Source organism: Cephus cinctus, unplaced genomic scaffold, assembly GCF_000341935.2.
Source record: "Cephus cinctus unplaced genomic scaffold, Ccin1 Ccin1_scaffold0629, whole genome shotgun sequence".
Taxonomy (NCBI): domain Eukaryota; kingdom Metazoa; phylum Arthropoda; class Insecta; order Hymenoptera; family Cephidae; genus Cephus; species Cephus cinctus.
The window spans coordinates 258,460-280,751 of record NW_014333270.1 but is presented as its reverse complement, the minus strand read 5'-3'; the positions used below and the strand labels follow the sequence as shown (position 1 = coordinate 280,751).

At 43.8% G+C, this 22,292-nt stretch overlaps 2 protein-coding genes across 8 annotated transcripts in view; both read left to right on the top strand.

The window, feature by feature from the left end:
* The window catches only part of LOC112494576, a 146,790-nt gene extending 141,689 nt beyond the window's left edge, over window positions 1-5,101 (top strand). Inside the window, exon 2 of the mRNA XM_025086581.1 lies at window positions 5,065-5,101. Within this exon, the coding sequence (XP_024942349.1) occupies window positions 5,065-5,069 (5 nt within the window). The 3' untranslated portion in view covers window positions 5,070-5,101. The remainder of the gene's footprint in view (window positions 1-5,064) is intronic.
* Window positions 1-22,292, top strand: part of LOC107269311 (agrin) — a 189,182-nt gene that overhangs the window by 106,965 nt on the left and 59,925 nt on the right. For all 7 annotated transcript variants that reach the window (XM_015743018.2, XM_015743017.2, XM_015743012.2 and 4 more), the window contains one exon: window positions 18,234-18,443. In XM_015743018.2, the coding sequence (XP_015598504.1) occupies window positions 18,234-18,443 (210 nt within the window). The remainder of the gene's footprint in view (window positions 1-18,233; window positions 18,444-22,292) is intronic.

Sequence of the window (22,292 nt, the reverse complement as noted above, 5' to 3'; positions counted from 1 at the left end):
TTTGAGCCCCTGGCAGCTGTTATCGGCGGCGAGGCCAAGGAGGATTATCGGAAAAGAACGTGAACGATGTAACAATATGCAGAACAAATGAAAATGAGACTAATAATAAAGAGAAAGGAGAGAACGGATTACCAGTTCGATAAAATCAAATGAAGAGATAATGTATGTAGCTGTTGGGGAAATACAATTTATAAGAAATTTAGATTTTTCGTCGAGAAAAGAAAATCTTGCCGAATTTATGTCATGTTCAGGAGACTTCCGGATTTTGCACTCAAGTTAAATTTACACTGTAGAAAGACTCTCGAAGACGAGATGAGCCACAAATCTCCTGACGATTTCCATCACACTTCGCTAGCCGCAAATATATTCGGCACGAGGCAGGCAAATTTCCCAATTCTCCAGGGACATGCGTGCTTCTGTGTGACAATGTGTATTTTAAAATGATAAGAGAAAAAAGTCTCTAGGCTTGTTGCTATTCTCTCCTGAAAACAGAAACAACTGACACTCATTCGCAGATTTCCGGCGCCCATAAATTCGGTCAATTAATCCAGTTACTCGAAGATTAGTAATTTCTCGACACGAAAATGATGTAATTGATTGCACGAAGGCGATTGTGTCCTTTACAGTTTTATAAGAGAGATCAGAGGAGACGAGGGCAGTGTAGATACACTATGTCCCAAGATCCTACAGGTTATTTAACCGATACCACAAATAATCTAATTGAACAGCTTTCTCTACGTTCTACATAACAAACAGATAAGGAAATTTTAAAGGTCGGAAGAAAATTGCGTGGAGATCTCACTCCGTCACTGAAGATTGCATTCGCTCTGAGAATTGTGGCATTTACGATAACGGGATGCGCGTCGTGACGCGACTCTTTTAGAGGTAAGACCGGAAAGGACGAAGTGAAAAGAAAAGATTTACTATAATATTAAAATATCACGTATAACAAATAATGATATATTAACATCTGATAATGCAATTATTAATAGCAGAAACATAAATTTAAATTGGTATAATATTGCAACTGTATGAGGTTATACGTTTAGATATGTAGATATTTATAAAAAAGTTATCATAATTTCACGTGATACACGGAACTAAACATGTATTTTACATTAAAAAATCGATATATATTGTGACGTGATTTTTCGAATCACGGTCCCAAGGCGGCTCCGGTTACCGATACAGATAACGTTCTCGATTTCTGGTTCCCTTCGGGTCGCCACCCTGCTCAGAAGCTACGCTCTCGGGTTGATTCGTACAGTTATGTCAAGGCTCTCGTAAGATTTCGTTATTGTAGAGTTGAGGTCGAGGTGCTCGAATCTGCCGTGGGGAGATAGTCTCGACGTACCGAGTTGCCCGGCAGAGGAGAGTGCCCGACGGAGACGTCTCCACGGACCGGCAGACGCCCGGGTGAAACACCGGCGCCCCGCTGGAGATGGGCAAAGGGCTGTAGAGCGGGCGGAGATAAGAAGGGCAAGGGAGGAACCTCCTGCCCGAGTTAAGGACGTGGTGCCCAGCTGTCGCCCGATGCCCTGGGGAAGCGGCCGTGGAGGATCTCCAGAAGTGTTACGTAGCGATTCGCTAAGGAACGCTCTCGATTTGGTTTAAAGGGACGACTAGAAGGAGATGGAAGAGTTATCGGTTATAAGGCTCTCGACCAATCAGAATGATTAGTTCCCGAATTTGGCATTTGGCTATTGTCAAAGCAGTCTGTCTCGGGTCACCGACCGAGGTGTCACGGGCTGGCTCGCGCTCCCGTGCTTTCTGTTGATAGTTTTTCTTGCCGTGTTTCGCTACGGTGTAGCAAGTTCTCGATTCGTACAGTTCTCGCGTTGTTCTCGCGGTATCCAGGCAATTCTATGAATTCCTGTGAGTCTTCCGGAAGTGTAGTGCTGTGCTTTAGTGTAGTGCCCACCGGAGTGTTCTTGGGATACAGTTCTCGGCCTCCACGGATTAGCTGCACCAGCTCCGGTGAGTCTCCCAATTTATTAATTGGTCAAGGGATTTCGATAGATACTTAAGATTCGCTCTCCGTGCGTTTGCTGATTTTACGCGACCCCAAAAATCGACAGGATCCGTTAAGCTATCGCCTCGTCCGATAGGTTCCGTCAGAGTTCTCGTTTTGGTGGAGTTGGGCCTGTTCCACCCCAACTCCCAGTTTATATCGGCTCGTCAGTTCCCGGTGAAACAAGAATTGGCTGGCGGCCGTCTGGCTTGCGGATGCACGAACGACGGGTGGACGGCCGAAGGTAACGTAGGTTGCTTCTCGAAGATAGTTCGTTCTCGGATGTTTTGCTATCGGTGTCGGGTCAAGGAAAAGAATTACGTTACAATATATATATACATACATTATCACGAGGTGCCCGGCACGACCCCGCTATAATTAATTTATCTACAGGATCGTCAGGAAGCGCTAAAGAGCTAGGAATTTCGAAAAAATTAGAAGTTCTTATCGGGAATCGAACCCGATACCTTCGGACGGCCAAGCCAGGCACTTATCACTGTACCACCGAACACACTGTCCGACCTGATAAGTCCTATTTATTCATTTTGCAGTCATTCCTAGGTGGTATCCCCTCCAGCTCTCTAACGCCACGTTACAATATACGTAATTATGGAATCGTAAAATTCTAGTTACATTTAAAATAACACTCTATAAGCATTCATTCAGACATACTCATTAAATTTTGATATAAGCATTGGAAATTTATCCTTTGTAATTTTTAATCACAGCAATCATCGTATAAATCTTGGAGCTCGCCAGAGGATATTTACGTGTTATAGATGCAGTTAGTTAGGTTAAGGTCATGAATTTCTTATTGTATTTGCTGCCATCCATTAGGTATAGTCCAAAAATATTTCGAGTGATGTCGTATAATCGTGTTAGTACAATAACCCTGTTACCAATGAATTTTGGCTGGCTTTATAGAGGAGAAGGAAATACAAAAATATTACCATTTGGGTGAAAAATGATAAAGCAATAAATTCGCTGAATTACCTGTCGTGCTTCGAAATTTTACACGTGTGCCTTGTCTCACGTCTAAAGGCAAAAGAGAAGAGTTAAGCGGTTCGAGGCTTAACTTACACGACACGTAACCAGCAGGTGGTAAATAATTCGATTGTCACGCTATATTATGGACATTTTTGGAATTAGCTAGTAACTCAGACGGTAATCCGTTACATTACAAAAAAAAAAAGTAAACAACATAAGTTTTCCTTCGGATCGTTTGCACGAAGCCGTTAGAGCCATTCTAGCAACTTTTACCAAGGCTTCAATTGTTTGACCTGATGGAGAGTTCGTCCACACGCACATCGCCCTGTTCGGACGCATTTTTGGCGTAGCGCCCTTTAAATTATCTTTACTGGCCTTCAAAAATTAGTCCTTCAAAATTCGGCAATTTTCATCAGAACTCGTGCTGTAGCAGGATATTGCGTGGCGTCTTGCTGTGCAATCACACAAAAGCAGTTATAGGTAAAAAGCCATCTGTGTATCTAGTAAGATTTCCGACGCAGTGACCGATGAGCCAAGTGCGTTTGTATCATTTGAAATGCGGCATTAGTAGGTATCTTCTTCGCTGCTCGCTACGTCAATCAATAAGAAGGAGATGAAATAACGTAACTATATAATAGCCAATAATGCTATTAAGGGGTCTGACTTTATTTTTGTTTATTTCTCTTCTGAGAAATTTCATAATGATAAAATGAAAGTGATGAGTACCCCAGAACTAGCTGGCAACATGGCCAATCTTGAGAGTTACCTCGGCGGAAACGAAGTGAGCACACGCGAGTGTCCTTGAGGAACATTCGTTTCTCCTGGTTCTAAGATGAAGAGGAACATTAGGCGGCAAAAAAGTAAAGAAAAGTGAATAGCGGCGGGAGTGTACGGTACGGGTAATAAAAAGATGTGCGAGTGGAGAAGAAAAGAGGAAAAGAGGAAAAGAGGGAAATTCACTCGTTAGCAAGCGATCGAATTTCCGCTGGGGTTCAGGACTATTGTCCACTTATTAAAGCGTTATCAGGGATAACGAGCGACCGGATGTACTGACTCACAATCAGAGAGTGAAAGGAGAGGAACGATAGGAAATAGAGGTTGGCTTCACGGGGGCTAAAAGAACGAGGGGGAGGGGCGGTGCGCACGGTGTATCTGGACGATAGGGAGATGATTTTCGCAAATAATCTCGCTAAAGGCAGAAAGGCGCGGGACGCCACTAGGTGGCGCATTGTCGTCAGAGCAACCTTTCCATTTGTAGTAATGCCCTGTTATTCCTCAAAATTGCAGCATCCCTTTGAGTACCTTACGAGCCTACGGCCCATCCCCTCGAAGATAATCAAACCCCTCAGAGATGTCAGTACCGCCAGTACTGGCATCTCTGTCTCGCGTGTCATCATCTTTGGTTCTGTAAAATGTATCAATTCCTCGAGGTAATCGAGAATATTCTTCTCCTTCTTTCTCTAAGAAATTGTCGGAATCCCGCCGAGCGGCGCAATATCAATGGCACTAGGCCCTTCGCAAGCTCTTTTTTTCATTTATTTATTTCGATACCACCCCGTATACATAATCCCAGCCATACCTCCAAGCGCGAGGGGACAGACGCGTGCCGCCGTTTACTCGTGTGTTTTGGCTCACTATATTTTTGGCTCACATAATTTTCTCGAATATCTCAAATATTCATGCAAATTCCACTTAACTCGTTGGAACATTGATTCATGAAAGTGATCTCCCCGAATAGAGTTAAAATGTTATCGGTCCATTCATGGAAACCTCAGAGAAGGATTACAGGTCAGTTCGTTCGTACATCGATTGTTTAACAATTGTTTTAAGAAACTGTATTAAATATGTTAATATGAAATGGTGAACTGTTTTACGTCGTGTAAGTGTAATAAAACCTCGAGGTCAATGACTTGATTGAAATGACGCGACGTAATGGGTGCCGTATACATATATGTATAGGGACCGTAGGTGCCGTGTAAACAGCACGAGTCGTTCGCTTGCGTTAGCTGTACGAGGAGATTAGAGCTAGAGATTGCAGACTAATTTTCGTTAATGAGATTTTGCAGATTGAAATTTAGCGCGAGAGCCTGCCGCACTGAGAAGACACGAGGGACGTGGAAACACAGTTACTAGGAACATTAGAAGGGGGAGGATGGCGCTGAAGTTGGTAGGTATAGGACGCCTAGTCGTTCGATGGAGGATCGAGAGTACCACCGTGTGGTGTATTGGTGGTGATGTCGTAGTGTCGTAGTACCGTTGTGACGGAGGTTTATTCGAGGATTGCTCTTAGGTTAGGTTAGTCCTCTCTCTCCCTCTCTCTCTCCCTCTCTCTCTCTCTCTCTCTCTCTCTCTCTCTCTCTCTCTCTCTCTTTCTCTCTCTTGCCTTCGAAGAGGACAAATGTTCCATTCTATTCACTTGATAATTTACTCTGCTTTGTAACGTCATGATCTGCAGGATGCTGTTTCGACGTTTAATCGCAGAGACAGGCATCGTATTTCAGCCAGTCAATTTTAGACATCCAGGTACAACCTTCTTTACGGCGTTTGATTAGCGGTGATCCTAAAGCTAACCCTATCCGATAGTAGCTCGTGCCCTATCAAATGAAATAATGCCAATAGGTATAGTCTCGACGTTGGTACTGGTGGTGGTGGTGGTGGTGGTGGTGAATGGTAAATGTGAAAAGGCCAAGTGGAAAGAACGAGCGACCTGCAACCCCAACACTCTCAGACTATCGCACGACACAGATCTCTATTCAAAGAAATATCAAAGTGCTGAGTTAGCCCTGCTACCCTCAGGTTCTAACCGGCGGCCCCGGGAAAGCGTTCCGCATTAAACGCGCTAGCTGCCGTTAACGAAATTCTTCTCCGGTTTGCTGTCGGCCGCCGAAACCGACAGAACCAGCACAACCGGCAATAAGCCATCCGAACTGGAAAATTTCCTAGGACCTTTTTCTCCTTGGGCTTTTCTGCCTATACTTCTTCCCCTTCTCCATTTGCCCTCCCACGGAGATCATCTGCTCTCTCCTCGGCTCTTTCACTCTACTCTGTTACACAATAGGTCGGTACTCTATTGTAATGTGTACGTGTACTATACTATAGCATTTTCATACTCTGTTTAAGCCGACATCGTGTCCCGATGGACGGATCGCGTTCCTGCCAAAGGACAAGATTGAGTAGTTCGCGCACTCAGTATGTCTGCGGGGGTTAATCGGGACCGATTATTTCAATATTATACTCTGACTCGAAACAGTACTGAGGGTTCCTACAGAATTTAAATATAAATCGTGTTCACAGGATAGGGTGGCTAGCGTCTTTTTCTTCTCCCTCAGGAAAACTCTAATGGTATAGTCTCTATGCCATATCTATACACAGAAAGTGCTTTTCAATACTTTTTCGCGTGCAATTCACGGCAAGAATTTCCATAGAAAGCAGGAATATTCGGGGCATTTTGGGATTACATAACTCTCTACCGACGGAGCAGAATATTCTTAATTGCAGCTCAAGCAAATTTCACAATATACGCAGTAGGGTTCTAGACCTGAAATTATTCAAAGTGCTTCACGGTAGTTCTTAATGGTTGCATTTCGATGCTATCATTCGAAGCTGGAACTTCATTTCGTATTGTATTTGGGATCTGCCAAAGAAAAATTCTATTTTACTCGTGAAAAGACTACATGTATAACGTGATAATATTTTAATCTACCACCTAAATGATCCAGATGTTTTTTGAATATTTATTATTTCGTTGTTCTTAAAGTATTTATATCTTTCATAGATTTACAGATAATCGTGTTGACTAATAATGCACATTTTCAAAGATCCATAAGGCCTGAGCAAGTAGTTATATTGAGTAACTTTCAAGAATACATTACCGAAGGCCATCTTGTCTACTTTATTCCGCCGTCCTCAATATTTCGTAAATTTAATTCCTTGAGAGTCCTACCTCGTCCTGTCTCATTCTGGCTCGATCACGACGTAAGAGGCAGTCCAGCACCTCAAAATTGCTGTAAAGCAGTTTGAGACACATGCTACAAGTACCGCCATTTGTAAAGGCGATTGATATTTTTCACACGTGTCGGAGAAAAGTTCAAGCTGTTCATAAATAAAAATGTGAAACAAGTAAACTCGTTTCTCTTTCTCTCGTCCTCCCTTTTCTTTGGAATAATTAATATAATATTATTTTTGGAATTTAATAATAATATCATTCGACGCGTCTCTTTGCTCGCGAGACCTTTCGTGTTTACTTTTTGTTCATCGAAAAGAAATTGGAATAGATTTAGTATGGAGTTGGTCAAAGTCTAAAATAGGAAACAGATGTAATAGAGAAAAGGAAGTAAACGTGATCGAAGGACAATTTCATCTGTGAATACGTGAATACTGGGTTATCTGAGCGGCTAAAGAGAAAGACGATGGGGGTGAGGTGTCAAAGAGCACTAAAAGAAGGGGAGAGAGAGAGAGAGAGAGAGAGAGAGAGAGAGAGAGAGAGAGAGCGGTAGGAGGGTCGAAGGGCCAAAGGGCACAAAGAGGGTGAAAAGCAGACGGAGAGAGGCGCAGGTCCCAAATTGCGTCTCCCCATTATGAGAGAGTTGCCCTTCCTCATAAATGATGTATTTATGAATTTATGCACAGCATCTGAAATGCCCCGAGATATCCTGTTAATTGAATGATTATTTCCGGCATTATTCTACGCTGAACCTTCCCCAAACATCTTGCGTTCTACAAGACTTTCACATGTTTTCACTCCATCCTTCCAGTAGCAACGAAGTCAGTATTGTATTGAATATCGAGCATCGCAAAAGTGTGTAAAATCACTTGCGGACGGAAGTCTCAGCGCAATTTGCAGGTTTTCGAAATTCGAAGAATTTGAAAAAATCGGGAGTTCCTTTTGCTCCTGGATCGACCAATAAATGTGGAACACGTCATTGGTAGTGTCCATTCATATCGCGGTTATCAGATAAGTTCGGAAAAATAGTTTCACATGAAAACAGAGAAGAAAAAAGAGATTTCATACGAAATGTCGGATATCCTATTCTCTTCCATCCAGAATTTATAGGCTCTTCTGCGTAGTTTTTTTCTCAAAGAATTCTCCGTGCTGCAGCACATGCAAAAAACGAAGATAACGTGAAAAATGGCAGATAACACCCTGAAGAGGGAAACGCGTGAAGAAATAGCGGAGCGTGTGCGACAGCGTTCGTGCAATCCTGCAGGAACTCTTTCGAACAAATAGGAACGATTCACTGTCCATTAGACGCAATGTAACCTGGATAACGAGTACCCTTTATAAAGTACGTGACTCGACATGGCGACTTGTCGCAAATGGTGAACGGGAAACGATCGAAGGCGATGGTTACCGTGAGTATTTCGAACAAAGTATCTACAAGCATAGACCGGAGAAGCGTACAAACATAGAAGGTATAAGACCAGATGGAAAAAATCTCTTTATGCAATAATTACACAGCTCGTGCCCAGGCCTGCCTATAATATGCACATTCGAAGCTGCGCAACTGTCCTTTTCCTCTCTTTCTATTCGCAATCCTGTATGCTGCTATTATTCTACTAGAAAGGCATTTCGCACCGCCGTTACACGACTACGACAATATATGTATGTATTTCCCATTGCTACTGGCTATACTGGCTGTACTGGCTGTACTGGCTGTGTACTGTCCCTCTGTCCTGAGAATTGTTATTCAGTTAACCTGCTCGTGCAATGGAACCGCCATTTCATTGGATTCAATAAGCCAACGCCACATTGGCGTAGGCTGCCATATCACTCCCGTTCTAACCGGCAACCGGCAATTCCTATCGCAGGAATCTACATATGTACGTAGTATGTACGTACGAGGTACACATATGTAATTATGTATACACAATGAGTCCGTTTTGTACATTGCGCAAGATACTCTGATCGAACACCACCGATCCTAATCTATTTTGTCACATTGCCTCACTTATCTTTGTGCTGAAATTCTTGTCGATAGAGAACCTCTAAAATCATGCGGAATCTCGGAACTTTCAATCAGCTAAATTATGTTGATTCCATAATTTCTATTGGAACAAATATTCGAAATGTTTGCTGTGCTTAGGATTGGTGAATTCTCAGGGATTCTCATGAAAGTCAACAGTGCGACCCGTGTCACTGGCGACGTTCGAGAGAGCCGCGGTAGAACGGAATTCTATTTCTAGTTATACTTGGCTCGGAGGGACCGCAGAGAGAGCCCTCTACCTATTACAAGAGAGTCCTGAAGGAATGGAGGAAACGAGGAAAGAAAAGGGGGAGAGAGAGAGAGAGAGAGAGAGAGAGAGAGAGAGACGAAGACCCACGACTCAACGAAGGAGAAACCCGATAGACGAGACCAAGTCGAATTCCATAGGAATTACAGGTTAGCCTTCGTTAAAATTTCACGCCGTGTCAGTTGCAATGCGTTCGCTTCACTGGACCCGAGTCTCCCAGGATCCGACTTGCCTCTCGTAGAGCCTCAGAATCGTGAGTTTGCGTAAAAAGTAAATATTAAATTCAGAAGATGACTGCTCTAGGAGTTTTGGGATCAAAAGGCAACGTTGAAGAAGCATGAGTGACGACAGAGACGGCGGTGCGAAAAGTCGACTTAAGAGTTGGAAAGAATTTGAAGAAACGCGAGTGACGTGATTTTGAAAAGAAGAAATTGCATTAAGTGGAAAGGGAAAGCCGATTGCGCGAGAGCTGCTTAATATTGATTGACACGTAAAAGCTGAATAGCCCAGTAGGAAGAAAGACGGAAAAGGTTCTTATAACGAGGAACGCAGATGTACTACACGCTAACTGGTGTAGACCAACACGGAGCAACGCGGACCAACCTTCCTCGCAGCTTCCTCGGACACAATGGGGAGCTCTGCATAATAGAGCGGCTAGGTTGAGCTTTGGAAATGGCTTTGGGGTTGGCGAACGCGAAAGAGACGGTTAATTACCTGGGCAAATTAAGTGGAAAGGGCCTGATTAACGGTAGCTATCCGCAGCGAAGACGCAGATACGCAGAAGTCAGCCATTGCTGTTTCGCATCTACGCGTGGACTGCGTGTGCGAACGAGCCGTTATTCAGGATTGCTTTTGACTGGGATCATTAGGATCCTAAGAATCCTAAGAATCCTAAAATTATTCCTGGCAGCTCGAACGAGCTCCAAGGACTTTCCTTCGGTTGAAAGCTATCGCACGATCTAACCGACTTCCTTCTCTTTACTGTCGGCTCTGCCGATCTTACCATCTGCCTCCAAACAATTCTTCCTTCACTGGCAGAAGGAACAGAAGCTCAGGGCATCGAAATCTTAATTAGCCAGTTCAATCTCGGACGGCGATGCGCAAAGAGGAGAATCTTTATCGACAGTATATTCGAGAGACTATCTATTTGAGAAACGAACGAACGTTAATATTCCACGCTCCGTTAACCTCGGAGGCGACGAGGCCAGCGATAATTATTACCAAATTACTATTCTGACTCGATATTCCGATCCGTGTAATTATGACAGAACATCGGCTGACAGCAGCTGTATAATTGACGCGCAACCACCGCGTATGACTATTTAATTAAGCTTCTACCGAAACATCGATCATTCACGGTTAAAGCATACAAAGGTCCATTCGATCATGGGATCATTCGAATAAATAAAGCAACTCAACTTGCACCTGAAATTATATGTATTAATGTATTTTTGTATTATGTATAAATCTTTTACAGGTATATATGTATTATGTATATCCGCGTGCGTGTATATATACTTCTATCCCGATATCCCAATCTGATTTAACTACCCTCCAGAATTGATCCGACCCTCCAACGATAATTAACCCTCACAACGGAGGCTACGTGCCGATTAGCCACGACCATAAGCTGAAATTAGCACTGCAATTGCCGCACGGAAGTTGCGGTAAAGCCGGCTTTAAAACAAATCCAGGCCGCTCGCGTCGCAGGTGCGCTGCACTGGACTAACCTGCGAGCCGCAAAACAGAGCTTATCGGCTTCCAGTCAATTTCGTTTGCTGTCGCGTTTTTAGGTGCTGCTCGGTTGTCAAAGTTGTCGATGCTGACGACATCAATGACACTGCCGACACTAAGAAGAGCGCGCGGGCGACCTGGACACCTGGACAGTGGTGGTCGGGTCCATTGATATTTTCTATCACGATTTCATCCCCTGTAAATATTCGGCCTGCGACGAAGTCCAGCTCTTGGCTCCTATATCTATATACGACTGTCTTCCTGTTCGAACGAACGGGAACGATTTTCGGTAATCTCTGCATTACCGACAGATTACCATTATCCATGACATTACCGGTGGTAATGCCAGCGAATCACATCCGCAGCTATCAGTCCGTTTAAGCCCCTCGTTAAGAGGGTGGGCTGCCCATTGTTCAGCTCGACTACAGTTGCACGAGAGTTGTGCATCGTACCATCCTTCTGTCTAACTATATAGATGCTTACTATATAATCTATGTATATAGTACATATAGCACATACAAACGCGTCCATTAGAGCGGGACGGTCAAACTTGATCAGGAAATTTCAAAAACACTACTCGTCCATTTTTATGATTCTCAGTGCTTTACCCTCCCTCCTTTTTTCTAATTAATCCGCTAGACTTTAATAGGAATTTCCAAAGTGTCGATTCGCTCGTGACGTTCATTGATTGTGAGCGTAAATTATAATGGTACCTAAAATCTGCACTAGGGTGGGAGGGAGGTGGGGGGGAGATGAAATCTAGATGAAATCGACCAAGATGCGTCTTACACGTGTGTTCGACGCAACTACAGTACGGGCCTGGCAAACTATGTCGATTAGTGCTGGTAACTGATAAGAGTGATAAATAACCTCGCGTCTCAAGTCCACATAAGGCTGTGGCTGGTGGATGCGTGGATAGTCGAGTGCAGGTATAAACGTACGTACAGAGAACATAGTCCACAAGGTGCACGAAGTGGTTGGCCCATGACGCAATCTACATCGATCACTCGACTTTGCGAACTAATTAGCTAAAGTAGAACCGCATACGATAATTAGCTATACCCCGTGCGCCGAGTAGTCGTACCGCTCAACGCCTTTTCCTTCCTCCTTTCCTCCGTCCCTTCCTTCCTCCCACCGTTCCTTCCTTCCTTCGACCCGTACTTACTTACCTACATTACTTTTCTTCTACATTATACGAATCGCTCAAGCAAATAATTCCGCCAGCGTAATTGATCGTCTCGCCTGTTGTATTCGTAATACTGTCAAGCGGACACGAGCAGCGAGACAGATTTTTCACGGCAATTTATAGCGTAATAATCGATTGAAGCATAGCAATGGAAACGAGAGATTCCGTTCGAGAAGAAATTCGAAAATGGAACGTCCTAGAAGCAAAAATAAAGAAGCAAGAGGTTAAATAATAAACGCGAAATAAGGAGAGGGTGAGAAGGAAAGCATAAGTTTGATATGCTCTTGTTCGAATATTTAGATACTTCCCGTTGAAAAAAAAAGGATTGTCCGACAATCTCTCGTGGTAGCGGACCTGCGAATATTTAAATTCACGTGGATAGGGTCCTAACGAATTCACCAGAAGCAAAACATAAGAACGAAAGAAGCAGTATGTAGTTGGCGATGAGAACTTGGCCGCTTTGGAGATTAATAAGCCTCTATGGCCGCGAGCGAAATGCTCGAGTTTGCGCTACGCGGAATTCAGACCACGAAATGTGGAAGAGGAATACGGAATAGGAATGAATACGGAATAGCACATCCTGAGTTAGACGGCGGCTGCAACAAATGGCCGTTTTCATTCAACGAGCATATCGATTGCGACATCGGTCTTGGCTATAGGTATCCATAAAAAGAGTCAAATTATTTGAAATTGGGATACAAGAAAAATGATCGAACCTACCGAACACGCGCCTTGGAATATTTCCTTGGCTCTCGATCTAGTTGAAAACTTTGCAGATTTTCCCTCGCTCTGTATACATAGTCCATTCACGATTAACGCGAAGACGACTTTCCTGTAATCTTCGGGATACAGCGATTCCCTGTTGGTGGAAAAAATGGAAAAACGGGAAGGAGTATCTTAGCTTTACCACGAATGGAAGTTTCCGATTAACGTGACGATGGGTAACAGTTTGAAAGAATCTCGGAGGCAGGATAGAGGCTAATGAGATTCCGAACGAATTGCAAAGCTCTGGAAAGACTAAAGGAAAAGTCAGTGGTTCTCGGGATAATTGGTTGACAACCCCTTAATAAGAACTTGTACCTGGAACTCTACTCTGCAATCCACAATTGCTTATTTATATTATTCCTCCCTTCGAAATCTTCAGGAACCCCGCGCAACCTTCCACCAAACCATCCTGCTGCGTTCGGTCCTCACTTAACCTCTCAACTGTCGCTAATTGAGTTTTATCCCTAGCGTCACGGAGCCACGAGTCACTCGACTCGTACCATTCCTCGAGTGACTTGGAGCCACCCTCTACATAGCGCCCTCTACATAGCTGTGCAATGCAACAAACGCGACAGCCGCCGGACAAGACAGGTCGTGCGGCGATCGACGCGAATCTATTGACTCGGTACCCACTAACGTTGTACCTCAGTCGACCCTATGATTTCGGCGAAATAGGCTATATGAAAGAAAAGAAATAGCAAGAAAATACGAAAGGTTAAGGAAAAAAGGAATAAGATAAATAAAAGCCAGAAATTGGTAGGTTGGTATCCTAAAGACGGATTCGGTCTTCTCGTTAAGATTCTGCTCTCGTAGCGTCGAAGTCCCGAAATATATCGTGAGAGGCGTATTGCGAGACGTCGGTAAGGAAGATATTCGCTAGGCGGTCAAGCCATTAATATTTCCCCGACGTGTCTGCAGTCACGAGTCAGTAGCGATTCCTACCTACGTAGCCAGTTAGTCAGCCAGTTACGTTCTACCTACCAACTACCTAGCAACTAACCAGCTAGTTGCCTAACTCCTCGGCTAGTTGGTTACCCAACTTCCCTCCCCCTCCGACCCTCCACGTTCTCTACCATGTTCGCTGTCGTACGCGTGCATATTATATCGGCCTGCTACGGGTTGCATATAGTACCGGCACCTGCCCTGGGGCTCTAATCAAGTCCTGTGTAAAATAATTACATTCGCTTGACGCCCAACGTCGACGTCAACGCCTGGTACTCGGTGTTTAAATCGAACCACCCCAGTTAGCCGTTGCCAAAAAATCGAATACTTAAAACTGTACAGTCACATTGTTTCTCTCATTGAGTCTCCTCGATGGAGGTGTTCTTTGTTTCATTATGCTATTATTGTTACTTTTCAAAGAATCTATATAATCTGGACAATCAATTCTGGAGTAATACTTCCTGAAGTATCCCCGGGCATTCACCAAGGAATTAATTATTCGTGTTTTGTCCAGAAAACAGTCGAGCAGTCACTTCTATGTGAATCTTTTGTGTTCACAACGGAAGCCGCTGACTAAATTAGAACGGTGTTGAGCATCACCTGATGTTCGCGTAGCAACCAGTAGAAACTGAATGTAATGATTCTCGAAGAACATCTATTTTCTTAGAAAGGTTTAATAAGCAAAATCCACTTGTATTTCATTTCTTCCCATCTGCCTGGCAGAGTGTGTCTATAGATACTAGAAATTTATACTAAGACTAAAATCTCTCTTAATATTAGATTCTCATTGAAATCTGGAAACTTTGGATAATTTTATCATATAGTTTTAGGACTTTGAAATTTCCCTAGATCTATCTTTACTGAAACTTATCTTGCTTCGGCGGTGGAATAAGTAGTGATAGGTTTTCAAAATGTTTCTCTCTCTCTCTCTCTCTCTTTCGCACGCACGCACGCACGCACGCACGTGCCTGCGCGCTCACAACAGCATACTTGTTCTTCAAGTATAAAAGTTGGAGTAGCAGTTGCTGGCCAAAACTGTCAGACAAGACGGATCATGACGGATGGCTGAAACTCGAAGGCTACACTGAAGGGCTTCTTCAGGGATCGTACCGTTGCGTTCCTCTACTTTCCTCTCGAGCTGCTCCCTTATAATAACCTCGTTAACATAATCATAAGCCCTGATCGGCTTATCGATCTCCCGAAAGAAGTTTCCTCTTCTTGTTCCGCTTCCTATCCAAGGGGCCGGTGGATCGGGCAGATAGCTTCTCCTTAGGCGTCAGCCTCGAAACGTCTAGTTGATCGTTGCGTCACATAAACGTGAGAATGGGCAGTCACGAGATCAATATTCGGACACTGAGGCGAACCACCCTCTCTTACAAGTGGAGAACGGGAGATCGCTTGGGGCTAGATATGGCTATCGATACGTGGGAATTTACTTGGTGAAAAAAAAGAGAGAATTACAGGCAAGAGGAAGCACGGCGTCCTTTACTTAAAGGTTCAATTCGCCTCCCGAACAAGGCGCGGTGTCCACCATTCACCCCGTTTCCCTTTGCCAGCCTTGCTTGTCGCGACCTTAACCTGACAGGCTATATGTCAAAGGTATTAATAAAACCAGCTCGCACTATTCTTCGCTGGCTGACCCCTTTCACACCCCCATCACTTTGGACAAGTCACTCCTTCTCAGGGTCCCACCTTAAACCCAGGGAGCTAGAGCTGTAAGGGGTAGAAACCCTTGTCTACGAGTCGCATGGATGCCATTCTTCGTAGCCCTTTGACTGGGGGGTCCGTATCGTTAACTCTGCTATTCCTTACACCCTTCTTTACGTCCTACGTTCTACGTCCTACGTCCTACGTTCACAAAGCTTTCCTGCCTTGCCAGAATGGTCAAATTTTGTCAAAGGAATTTCATCGCTGCGATCGAAATACAAATTTATGGGAGAAGAGAGGGGGGGGGAGGAATCGAAACGATTAATAATAACACTGAAAAATGAGGGTCAGGAAGTGTCCTTAATTCGAAGTGATCATCAGCAAACAATCGAAACTCTAGTCCATTACCACCCGAACATGTCCTGTTAGAAATATTGTAAAGCTCAATGCGGTATCAAAGGTTTTTTGAGTAGCTGATTACGAATCTGAAGTATAAATGTGAAAATTCCAAATGACGTTGTAGCAGTAATTTAGAATTTCTCTACAATTTTCTAGGATCAGCAAAGCTTCAGTTTGAGTGTCTAGAAAAATCGAACGTACGAGCCCTAATGAACTAGGCGAACATTGAGCCTTACTACTGACGCAATAAGGCGACAGGTTGCGCGTCTTTCTACCTAACCTAACGTAGCTCTGTTTACGGTTACGTAATAAAGCTACTCTCCTCGTGTGGCATAAAACCCACTGGAATACAGCTTATACTTCAACGAGCTCATTGGCTCCTGCAGCTGAAATAGCCTCATTCTCGTTTCAGTTGTTGCATTAAACAGGAAGTAGAGGAAGTAGAACTACATCGAATGAGTAGACATGTAGTACCTTATTCAATCCTACATCCGAAAGTCAGGGAACAAAATCTTTTCAAGATAATTCGATTTTACAACTATTTTTGATCATTGATCAAAGTTGGCGCAACTACAGTTGAGAAACTCAAATGTATTTTTGTGAAGTTTCGATTAAGTTGCGCTGTACGTATGGAAAGTTTCGAAAGTAGGATGGACCTAGTCGTTCAATAGGGAAAGTAGGTGCATACGTGTAGGTTCGTATGGAGATATAACGTATCGGTGGGTGATCTCGAGGGACATCCTGACCGGAAGGTAAACGTGAGAAAAGCTATGGGAGGATGTGAAGAGGGGAAAAAAGTGCCTTCTCCTCGATGAAGAAAATGTGCTGAGAGCGAATGGAGCGCAGAACGAAAAGAAAGGAGAAAAAGATGAGAAAGAAGAGAAAACAGAGAAACCGATTGACCCAAGCTGCCTCGAGACGGGTGATTTTTTTGCGGGATCAACTCGTCCACTATATTAATGACCAGCGTGGACGGATTATCCGGGAAGGTTTCGGAAACTGAGAGAAAGCCTTTCTCTCGCCCTGGGATTGACTTTCCCGGGAAATTGATTACGCCTTTCCCACTACCGGGAACGCCCGGAACTGACTTCCTAAGGAATCGCCTGAAGAAACGAATGAAGAAGATTTCAAGAAAGGATCTTCGAAATCCTCCAAAGAATTCGCAAATCTTTTAGTTCCCTTGGAGCATTTTTCAGGAAATCTTTTGAAGCTGCGCGCACATGCCCGAAGACTAGCAAATTAATAGGCTTGTACGTGTAGAGTTAAACTGCAAAATCCTTAGCGAATATGAATCCAATAGTTCTCTCCTTCTGTAGAAGGAAGGAGTTACGAGGGTAAGTAAGAGGCGTAGCGCGTAACGATCTTCCAGGTGCTGGCACCCAACTAAGCACACCGCTAGAAGGATTGGCTGCCTGTCTACCTGGTTACCTGGTTACCTGGTTACCTGGTTACGTTGATACTTGTCGGCTGATGTTAAGGCGAGAACGCACTAAACCCACAAACTTATATTGTACCTTAACAGGCACTCACTGACCTGCGTCATTTAGCTGAAAACTAGCAGCCGATAGAGCTACGAAAATGTCAGGCGTAACGTAGACTAGGCAGCGATAGTGCCTGACGATTTTATTAGAGTCCCCACGATTTTATTTAACTCTACACAGTATCCTGTAAATAAGAGGATCGGTGTAACCAACGCAGATCCGAGAATTCATAGCCTGCCGGGCGTTCGGGCGTTCGGGCGTTCGGGCGTTCTCTGCGATTCTGCGATTCTGCGATTGCGCGATTCGTATCCCGCAATTTCGACGAGTGCTGAGTCTCCTTCAACTTCATGGGGTAGTTTCGGCATTCCTATTTCTTAATGAAAAGGGTACCCCATCTAGCCATCTCTATTATTCTGAGATAATAGTGAAAATGCACGAACCACTTCTATTTAGCAACTGTGTGAGATTTTCTTTCCCGAGGAACTCGATAGGTGAGGTTGGGTCTGGAGATTTTCCGCGCCACGGGAGTATAGTAACGAGCACCTCCGATGCGTTGCCATCAATATTCTACTATGGCGTTGGAAATAGGGATGTCCATTCGTCGTGGAACATTTATCATTGTGTCGGTATGTCTCCTTAACGAGATCCCCTGAGAGAGAAAGCGAGAGAAAAAGAGAGAAAGAAAAAGAAAAGATCCGTCTCGAGCCAGACACAAGTAACGTACGTCACAACCGATAAGGCGCGCACTGTCCTACATTTGTTTCGTATCTTTCGATTGTTTCGTAATACTTGAAGCTTTGCTTCTTTACTCCGGACGATTTTCAATGTAATTTCCTTGCACTGTTTTCAGAACCATGTGAGAAAACTTTCTGCGCCTGGGGGGCCTCGTGCGTCGTCTCCGAGAATGGTCGAGCTCAGTGTCAGTGTCCTGTTGAATGTCCTTCGGACTCTGCTCCCATTTGCGGCTCTGACGACGTCACGTACATGAACGTCTGCCATCTGCGTCAGGCCAGTTGTCAGCGCCGGAAGAATACGAGAGTGAAGCACAAGGGTGCCTGTGGTGAGTTTTACTCCTCCTTCTTTTGCATCACTTTCCTACTTACTTTTCCATCTGCATTATGCATTACATAATTGGTTCGCATGTGTGTAACTATCAATGCGCGAATACTTTACGTTAAGTGAATTCTGGAATTTCATTGAATATTGAAAACTCTACACGTTACGATCTTACAGTCGAGTGTATACACTATACATATGTATGTGCATGAATATCTTACAGCCATAGGTTCCAAGTTTATGCTTGCTCCTGCACTTGCTGTTGTGTGCACATGTTTACGTGTAGGAGATATCTGAAGGCTATCGTGTATTTCTGAGCATGACCACGATGCTCGATGGAAATGGAGCTTTTAGTCGAGAGCCACATAGTGATAGAACTCGGAGTGTCAGCAGCAACCCTCTATTTCTTATACGAGCTCTTCTTTTTCCTTTGTGTATTCTAAAAGATTTTTGTTGTCGATCGAGCCTCAAGGATAAAATTAGTGAACTTTCAAAAGAAAGTTCTACGGGCGCCGTGTAACTCCAATATGACATGATCTCGTAATATAAACGTAGAGTTCAGGACACAGTCTGGCCAAAGTCAAAAGTTTAAGTAGAAAAGGGGAAGGGCCTGTCAAAAATGGTACATGCTACTTCCTGGAGATTGTGACAGTTTGAAAAAAGTCGATGCAACAAAGAAGTGGAAGAAATAAAAGATGCGCAACTAAAGTACCAGCACCAACACGACGATCATTACAGATGCAATATCTATAAATGCAGAAGCAAAGCAGGTCAATGAGAGAAGATGGTTACGAAATCAATATACAGGGTGAACCAGGAATCGTGTTCAGTAGAGATTACTTTGTTATTAGCAGTCCGATCGAAAATGTTTTTATCAGCTTTCGCATGGTTTTAAGAGAGCTTTAACGTGACAGTGAAAAATTACTGGTCAACTCTTTTCTTTTATGTTTTTTCAAGGTTACCTTGAATTTGTTGCAACCAAACATATAATTTTTTTACGCCTGTATGTTAGAGGATTTCAAGACGAATTCGGCACATGTAAGGACATGGCATTTTTTTCAGCCGGTTCGAAAGAAAATTAAAAAACTTTGTGTGACAAGGAGAATCACAGCTACCCCGTTATTACGCAACCAATGTTGTTGACAAGTCAAAATTTACCAATCTTAATTGTAGCGATGTTCAAAATGGTGTCCGCGAGCTGCAATGCACTCGCGTAGACGGTGAACAAAAGATTGTTTTGCATTCTTCATGGCCTCTCCTCTACACTGATGGCGACTGAAGACGACAGAATGGATGCGTATAACGGGGTAGCTGTGATTCTCCTTGTCATACAAAGTTTTTTAATTTTCTTTCGAACCGGCTGAAAAAATGTCATGTCCTTACATGTGCCGAATTCGTCTTGAAATCCTCTAACAGATAGGCGTAAAAAAATTATATGTTCAGTTGCCAAAAATTCAAGGTAACCTTGAAAAAACATAAAAGAAAAGAGGTGACCAGTAATTTTTCACTATCGTGTTAAAGCTCTCTTGAAACCATGTAAAAGCTGAGAAAAACATTTTCGATCGGACTGCTAATAACAAAGTAATCTCTAGTGATCACGATTCGTGATTCTCCCTGTATATTTCTTCTACACATTCCTTTTTGCTGTTAAAGTGTTTTAACAGTGCGAGATAAGATGGCCTATCGATGCGCTAGTAAATTTATCTACACTGCCAGATCTACTATTGAAATAGATGATGAGGTGGTTTTAGTTTACAAGTCTTTCGAGGAAAGAGGGTGTGTTATGTAGATGTTAGACCTCAATTTCAAGATGAAGAATATCTTTACGGGATTCCGCTATTTGGCCTAAAAATAAATGGCCTCTTTGGATCTCTGCTCGTAAGAAAACGACGAGAGGATGCAGCGTTGGGATTAGGGGAGGAGAGTGGAAAAAAAGAAAGCGCGGATCGATGGATGGAAAGCGCAGAAAGGATGGCAGCTTTATTACGGAACGTATGGACGATTTCCCTAATGCCCGTGAGATGGTCCCATGGTGGGACGATAACTTGCAACTCGAAACAATGGCGGCTCGCAGAGTGGTGATTCAGGCAGCCTGGTTACAAGTACCTCAAACAATGGTTATCCTTATCATCGTTGATGAGTGAAGAATAAGAGCACTCGATTACTTTTTTTACGCAACCTCTATTTATCTATTTGCCATACCTCTCATTCTTCTTCCATGCTTTTCCTTTTATTCCCAAATTTTCCATTTTCCATTTTTCTCCTCTTAACGCTATACGCAGTACACGCCTCTCGTTCCTTACGTCTTTGCATTCCATGGGGAGCGACACATTTTATGAAATTTGTTAGGAATGTCTCGCCATAAGACGTACTAGGATTTCGACAGAAAGGAAGACCTTATACGTGTACAGCAATGCCAATAAAAAAAAAGTAGCAGCGTTATTTAGGATAGGCATCGACTAAGGTTGCTAGCGGATTGAAATTCTTCACTGCATCCCGCGAGGTGGCCAATGACTTCAAAGCATCAGACCTCCAAAGCTAAATTCACTTGCATCAGGAATCGCTTCGGCTTAGTATAATTGCGCAACTAAGTAAACCGTAGGAAGATGCTGAAACTATAGTACAGAAGCAGTGCTAGTCGCGATAGCATCGATACAATCTGCCCCGTGGGAAAGGTATCCTCTGCGTAAACAAGACTCTCCTGGCCTACGTAACCTACATAAGACGTCAATGATCGTTTACTTTGACTTCTCGTGTTATCGTCTTTCATGTAAGTCACTGGCACGTGTTAACGTCGAAATATAATTACTAACAATTGCTCTAGTAATGACAACTATTCATTTTTTCGCTGTGCGAGGATAAGACACCTCAAAGAACCCGAGAGCAGAACCTACTATCGTTGGTGATTATGATGTTGAAGGTAATACTAGGGTGACGATGCAAAATATCAACAATGAAATTTCAAGGGGTTGTCAGCCAGTCTGGTACTGATTGTCATTTCAGTTGGCACTCCTTGCGACACCTGACGACGCCTCGCGACGCCTCGCGACGCCTCGCGACGCCGTTGCGTCTTGTTTCGAGACAAAAGAGGATCCACTGAAACTTGAAGGCGACGACCTCGATCCTGCCCCTTCCTGAAACTCCCTTCCACGCCAAGTCACCGGAGGCTGTTAGTGCTCAACCCCTTCTTGACATCCGTCTTATCCGAAAACCTACACCTACACCTTAATTATTATGCGAGAAAACAATACGAGACGAACGTTCCGGTTTCTTGTAAAACGGCAAACAAGGGAGAATCTCGCGAGTTCCTAAATAGGAACTACAGCCTCTCGTGTCGCAATCTCTTCTTAACGTATGGATTCATCCCTATCGGGTGACCTGGAAAAGAGTGAAACACCCTCGGCTCCATCGACCAATTACCTTCTACTACATTGCTATTAATCGCGAATGCTACTTTGCCCAACGTAGATTTCGTCCCGTGGGGCGAGACCCTCGCTACCTACGCCAATACTACTTTCACCTTCTGGCCTTTAACTCACCTGCAGATTAACATTCGCGAAACACTAATTGTAAGAGGAATTACTCAGTGCAGGGAAGATCGAGGGTGTAGCTAACAGTGCTGGAGGCTGGAGGCATTTCACCAAATGGAAACGTCGCCAAGTACATATCAGCCGGAATTGGCCAAGGAGACAGGAAGTGCTGGATTGACGAGTGGCCCGTAAAGTGGATGAATTCCATTCCTGTTAAATATTCGGCTTTTCCGGAATGGCGCAAGTGGACCTTTTTTCCACTCATCTCTGCAGAATTAAATGGATCTCTCTCCGTGTTTGGGGGTTGGGGGTTGGCGGTTGGG